The sequence below is a fragment of the Centruroides vittatus genome, unplaced genomic scaffold, assembly GCF_030686945.1.
Source record: "Centruroides vittatus isolate TY-2023 unplaced genomic scaffold, ASM3068694v2 scaffold_769, whole genome shotgun sequence".
Classification (NCBI taxonomy): domain Eukaryota; kingdom Metazoa; phylum Arthropoda; class Arachnida; order Scorpiones; family Buthidae; genus Centruroides; species Centruroides vittatus.
Genome location: NW_027122717.1, coordinates 5605498 through 5612420, shown reverse-complemented (window position 1 = coordinate 5612420; position 6923 = coordinate 5605498). Strand labels below are relative to the sequence as shown.

The window sequence follows — 6923 nt, the reverse complement described above, 5'->3', positions numbered from 1 at the left end:
TGCATAATGTAACTTTGCAAATTTAATTATAAGTAAAAGTGAATATTAAATATATTTAAGTGAAGTTTTGCAACAAATGCCAATACCAGTTAACAACTGAAGTTATAGTAAATTGTTTCTCATATTTAAATTACAATTAACTTAGCGATTAATTAAGCTTATTCTAAATTATTTACTAAATTTAGTTAAGTTTATTTTTTTGTAAACTACATTGATCCATAATCTATCTTAGTATGTATTTTGAGCAAAACAAAAGTAAAAAAGCAGAAATATTAAATAAAGTCAAATTTTGATGTAATGATTATGCAGTGGCCACAACAACAATAACTTAATGTTATGATAAATGATGATTTCTATGAAACTGTACATATAGTCAGTGGCATGTTATATCTTCATGAGGCACTGGCAAATTTGAATTAGGGGGCCCATGTACAGTGTTGACTTAAGACATTTTTCTTCAGGGAAATTTTATTGGGGAAAACTTTTCGTATGAAAGATTGGTTTGGGAGCCCCAGGCAATTGCTCTTTTTGCCCAAAGGATAACGTGCCACTGCATATATTTAGAAAAGTCCCAGGCAGGAACAGAGGCTATTTTTGTTGACCTGGGAAATTTGATAGAGAATTGTGAAGAAAGTTCAAGAGCAAAGACCAGATCTGTTAGGTTGCTGCTAGCCAGCAGATGATACTGCATACTTTGCTCGTCACAAGTGGATTGCTCTGTGAAGTTTCGTTGTTTTAAGAATGAGATTGTCTACACTTATTCAAAGCTCCTGAAAATAAATCTTGGCAGGCTGTTATAAAAATGTGTGTGGAAAATTATTTCTAGTATATTTAGCTGGGTTATGGGGGCACAGGAACAGGAGTTGGTGCAACAAATTCCGCATTTCTCACACACTGTATTTACTCCTGATCATTAGACTCTGGCATTATGTTTGAGAAATCAACAATATACAAACTCCCTTTAGTGAAAGTGAAGAATGGATTTACAAAGATTGGATTGGTTATTGGCCTAAGGATGTAGCTGTAGTTAATTTGCCAAAAGTGCAACGAGAATTAATAAGCAGTTGAATGTCAATAACAGGTCTAATTTGGTAGAGTAGTACTATAAAGGCGTAATATGAAAGTTTTTTAAAAATCATACAATATTTTGTCATTTTTTTTGTATAATACATTTCGTTGCGTTTTCACTTGGTTCAATAAATATCTATTTAAATCCTTGTTACGTCGTCCAGTGGCGTAGCTAGGGGGTGCGGTCCGCACCGGGCCCCTGAAAAGCGACAGGCTTATAGGGGCCCCAAAATCAGGAAAAAAGACCCGAAAAATCTTTTTGGGGCCCACAAATCTGGTTCCGCACTGGGTCCGGAGAACCCTAGCTACGCCACTGACGTCGTCGTATTTTTTTTTACATCTTTAAATGCGTTAAGTGGGTCTTGGGCAACGTGTCTTATTATCCACGACTCCGTTCTACCATCTATTAGCCACCATTATTTTTGAACAACACATGAACCAAATTGGTGCCTATTGCAATTTCAGTCGTGTATTAAATTAACTTTTCGTTTTACATAGAGAAGTCGGGTAACCCTTTCTACTCTATGGCACTCTCAATTCCTTTATGGGTTCAGCCAGGTCCACAATAGAGCAGACTGATCCGGCCAATCCGGACAGACTACCCCCGAAAAGTTCTGGAACTTTCGATCCGTCCGGAATTCGATCTTGGGTGTCCCAGAGTTGTAAACAGTCACCCTCACCGCCCTGCCATTTTGATATTTTTACTTAAATTCCAAAATTCATATTGTCAAGATGGTGATCTAATTGAATAAAAATCGTTTGTAGGTCTGGCATGTATCTGATGTATAAATCCGGAATTCCAGACTTTATCCTATAACACGGCAATAACTGAAGATTTGGTTTCATGGGATAAGGGTGTCAGGGCCGTGCGGTAGAATTTCTCGGTATGATGCAAGTCTTCGAAATGCCGTTCCCTAACGTTCCGCCTGATGCGGCTGCCTCTGTATCATAGCACGGCACGGCCCTGAAGGTAGTGGTTTTTAGCCGGGACGCCACACATGGACTGATGGAAAAAGTCAATGCAACCTCGCAGATTATAAAAAAGGAGGGCACAAGCAATGAAAAAAGGGCATCGTAAAAACATCGCGTAAAATTCGGGCCAATACAGTATATAAAAACATACAGATACATACTAGTGATGGGCGATACCAAAATTTCTGATTCCGATTTTTTTGAATGCACTAAAGCAGTGTTTTTCAACCGGGGTACCACGGCGCCACGATTGGGATGTCGCAAAGTTTAGGGCCGATAATAAAAGTAGATTTAAAAAGTAATAGCGAGACTATTATTTTACATGTAGGTAATTCGACAAAATTCAATGGACTTAAATTTTGATTTTGAACACGTAGAAACGCTTTTTTTTGCATTAAAATGCTACTTCAAACTGTCAATTTTTAAAATTTTTCTTCTCGGGGACTCCCTCCCCGGACCCCACCCCAGCGTTGCTCGTAATATTTGTTTTCGCAAAAGGTTCATCTGGCCCATTAGCCTCCCCTTATTTAGATTCTAGATTTGCCACTGGTCAAGGGTGTCACGATTTTTTATTTTTAAATCGGGTGCCACCCAATGAAAAAGGTTGAAAAACACTGCACTAAAGTTTAGCTTAGTTTAGTTCATTTATGTGTGGTTAAGTATACTTTTATCGTGTACTACAAAACAAATTTGTAGTCTTATTTCAGAAAAAAATTAATGTTGCAACACTACTCCCAAAGAAATTACTGCTTATTCCCTTTTACCCAAAGAACTAGGCGGCCGGATGGACGAGCGGTCAAGGTAGCAGCCTACCAGTGGCGTGCCGTCGTTGGAAGCGGTGGAAGTGCTGCTTCCACCTTCCAATGACCTTCCCTTGTATTTTCTAAAATATAAATTTTTATATTTTAACGTACAGTACTTTGAATTAATTAAAATTAATATTTTATTATAACCGCATTATGTATCTTATTACAAATTTCTATACTACATGTGAAAAAACGATAAGATTGCTATTGTATATTCGAATATCAGTGGCGGAATGGAAGCGCTTACAAGACAGCTTTTACGGCGAGAATAACTGAATGGTGTAAAGCAGCCAGAGGGCATTGGCGCATGCGCTTTACAGAGCACCAACCTCGCCCGGTTTAGCTGGTGGAAGCTACACACGTGTAACGTTTCCAACGATTCTATCCCTTAACCCAGTGGTTTCCAACCTGTGGGGCGCGCCCCCCTAGGGGGCCCGAGACTGTTGCAAGGGGGGCATGCAGCTGTTTCCAAAATATCATTTTCGAATACAAACCAAAAAAGTCGAATAGGTGTCAAAAAAATAAATCAGCAAAATAGGTATACGTAATCCACAATCCTCGCCGCGAATTTTTCGGGTACAAATGCTAAAACATCCATCCATACTCTTGCTGGAACGAGAACATCTCGCTTTCGCGTTTGGAGCCGAGCGCGCTTTGAGTATTTATGAAATTAGATTGTTAGAAAAATTAAGGGGGCGCAAGAATTTTTTTTTTTTAAAGGGGGGCTCAGGTACAAAAAGGTTGGAAACCACTGCCTTAACCACTGGGTAGGAAGCTATCTAACTAAGTGAATTGTCTAAGATTTAAAAAGTAAAGAGTATTCAATGTTATTTTTATGTACGTTTTCTTGCAAAGTTATATTTGATTATAATTTTCTTTTAATTATACTGTAATTACATCGACTAAAAATCTTTAGAATTTTTTATCACTTTTAGATGTTAATAATTTTAATATTATGAAAAACAATTTTTCCAAGCGTGTTTTAATTCTTTAAATTAAGTAAATTTTATGGGAAATTTTTTGATTTATCTAAATTACTTAGCGAATCGCAATATTTATATTCGTGTCCGGACTAGAATTGACAAGTAACTCTTAGACATAAAAAGTGTTATAATTAATGTCGATCCGAACAAAGACGTACTAAAATAATTATACGATTTAATATCATAAATTTTTATAGTACCATCTACCAGCGGGTCTGTTGAGCGCAGTTTTTTGACCAGGGAGAGAATTCATACATTGGCCAGGAACACTCGGTCGGAGGAAAAATTGTGGTCGCTAGCGTTCCTTTCGATAGAAAAAGAGCTTTTAAATACGTCGATGGAGTCGACGACCAGCGACTTTTATGATAAAGTAATTAACGACTTTGCGGAAAAAATCGTCAAATGGAATTAGTTTATAAAAAATTAAAAAAACAAGTTTTTCTATCATTGTTTGTATCGTATCAATTTGTATTATGTATGTATTATTTGTATTTTAGAACTAAAATACATAAATTGTTTATTTTTGTCATTTCCAGTATTTGCTTAAAAGTTTTATGGAAACGTCATGTACCGGACAGGTCTGACCCGTCACGAAAGACGCGAAAAAACGGTTAATTTAGAGAAAAATTTATTAGTTTAAAAGCATAGGTAAAAGTCATTTGTAGTCGGACACCCATTGTTTATATCAGGGGTTCTCAAAGTGGGCGATACCGCCCCCCTGTGGGCGGTGAGTAAATCTAGGGGGTGCTGGAGGTAGGGTACTGAACGGTGACCAAAGGCAAAAGTTGGGGTATCCGATGGGTTAGGGGGCGTTGAGTATAACTTTATGGAACAAAGGGGGCGGTGGATCGAAAAAGTTTGAGAACCATTGGTTTATATCAAACTGCCAGGCAGAAACCATAAACCGCGGAAGGAAGTCGTCCTATGATCGGTGGAAGATCGAATTCGTCTTCGATTTTGACTTTTCTCCCGCTCCAGGTAAGAGTCTCGTTACGTTTAGTAACCAGGGACCGACCACTCGGGAAGCGTAATTGAGGAAGAACGACCAATCAAAATAGACGAAAGAAAGAACGGAGGTTGATATAATCTCTGACCAATCGAGGACACCTGGCACTCGGTTAACGTTCCGAATAACCAAAACGCCGTGTGTCGACGCGCAAAACAAACAATTTCTCGTCTATTGTGCCAACCTGTAACCCGTGCCACTTCGGACTTAGACCATGTCCCCGACGCCAACAGATAAGTCTCCCCGTGCCCTACAGACTTGTCAACGCCACTGTCCCGGGGCCACCTTCGATCGGCCATCGAAAAACCACATCGACGCCCAGGATGTCCGAACGGCTGATTGTCCTTAAGCAAACTATTTTGTACATAGTATATGTTTATTTTATGTTTCTTTTTTGTCGGTTTTTGTCAGATACGTCTCTTCCGCCACCACGCACGTACGAATGGACTCTAGGCCAGGGATGGCGAACCTATGGCACGCGTGCCCAAAGTGGCACGTAATGTATCATATGATTTCTGTGTTTTTCAATCATCCTTTCTGTTTATCACCTGATCATCTTTTTTTTTCAATTAGATTTTTTACATTTATTCGAATTAAAGCGTATTCAACAATAATACTCAAACACCTAATTACTTGCTGAGCTTACTGATATCTTTAATTTCTAACGTTTTCAACCTAATTTTTATAGGTCATCCTCAGGAAAAAATTTATTCCATTTTCACATTCGAATATATAGCCTTCGAATGCTCGCGACATTTAAAACGTTTCGAATCTTTAAAAATTTTTTAACGGTTTAAATAATAACAGATTAAACCAACTACAAACACATTAAAAACATTACTAATTAACAAACATAAAATAAATAAATAAATAAATAAATATTGTATCAAAAGTAGATTAAACTAGTTAAAGCTGCCATGTCCTTTCTACGGGTTTTTTAATCCCATTTCTTTTTCTATTACGTATTTCCATGCTGTTGAAAGATTATTTGCGTCTTTTGCATTTAAACATTTGTTTTCCACCTTACTCTTATATATTTCTACTTTTTCCATCCCTAATGCAATCGTCGGGGAATGGACTGCCTTTACTATTCTCGCTTCATCCCATTTTACGTTCGCTCCTTCCTTTTGTCCCATGATCGCCAAAATGGTGTTATTGTGCCCTTTTTTAACATCATATTTGTGTTCTTTTATACGTGTTGCCAAATTACGTCTAGTTACTCCAACATATTCTTTTGTTACCTCTAATTGCTCATTCTCAAATGTAATCTTATAAACTCCCGCCTTATCCTGCATTCTCATTGCGTCCTTATCATTTCTAAGTAATCTGTATATGCTTGGTGCTCTTTTATAAATCATTTTTGTGCCTTTATATCTACATAACTCTTCTATCACTCCTTCCATTTTTCTGTCGTACGTGAACTTGCTGATCCGATCCTCTCTATTAAATCCTCTGTGTCTATGCTGTTTGTAACTCTTAAGCAATCCTTCTATTACGTTCACTTTATAACCTAACTGCTTTGCCACTTTTTTACTTCTGTCAATCTCCTTAATTTGATCTCGTACATCGGTGCAATATACGTACGCCCTTTTAATAAGCGCTTTAAACGCTGCCATCTTATATTTGAACGGATCATTAGACCAGCCGGTATATATAGGGGCGCAAGCGTGGGTTTTAAATACACTGAAGTTTGTATACCGCCCCTTTTAAACCTTATATTTATGTCCAGAAAATGGAGCTGCGTACGGCTTTTTTGCTCCATTTTTAGTTTTAACCCATGCGGATTGTCATTCATAGCAATTAAAAAATCTCCAATCTTTCGTTCATCCTTCCAAATTATCAATACGTCATCCAGATACCTCTTGTACATTACAATGTCCTCCTCAAATGATCTTAGGATATCTTTTTCTAGTTGACGTACTACTAACTCGCATAGGAGTCCCGACATGGGACTTCCCATCGGGACACCTTTCTTTTGCTTGTATGTCACCCCATCAAATCCAAAAAATGATTGATAGCACATCAAATCCGCAAGTTCATTTAAGTCCTCAACATGCGCCGCCAACCCTGGATTATGCTCTATCAAAA

General features: G+C 37.8%; 1 protein-coding gene across 1 annotated transcript; it reads right to left on the bottom strand.

The window, feature by feature from the left end:
• Window positions 1–5761: 5761 nt before the first annotated feature.
• LOC136989860 (uncharacterized) lies at window positions 5762–6451 on the bottom strand. The gene has a single exon (XM_067288142.1). It carries the CDS (start codon window positions 6449–6451, stop codon window positions 5762–5764), a length of 690 nt encoding a protein of 229 aa, XP_067144243.1.
• Window positions 6452–6923: the final 472 nt, after the last annotated feature.

Bases quoted from the DNA above. Each gene is read 5' to 3' on its own strand.
- LOC136989860 (XM_067288142.1), bottom strand. From the start codon at position 6,451: ATGGCAGCGTTTAAAGCGCTTATTAAAAGGGCGTACGTATATTGCACC.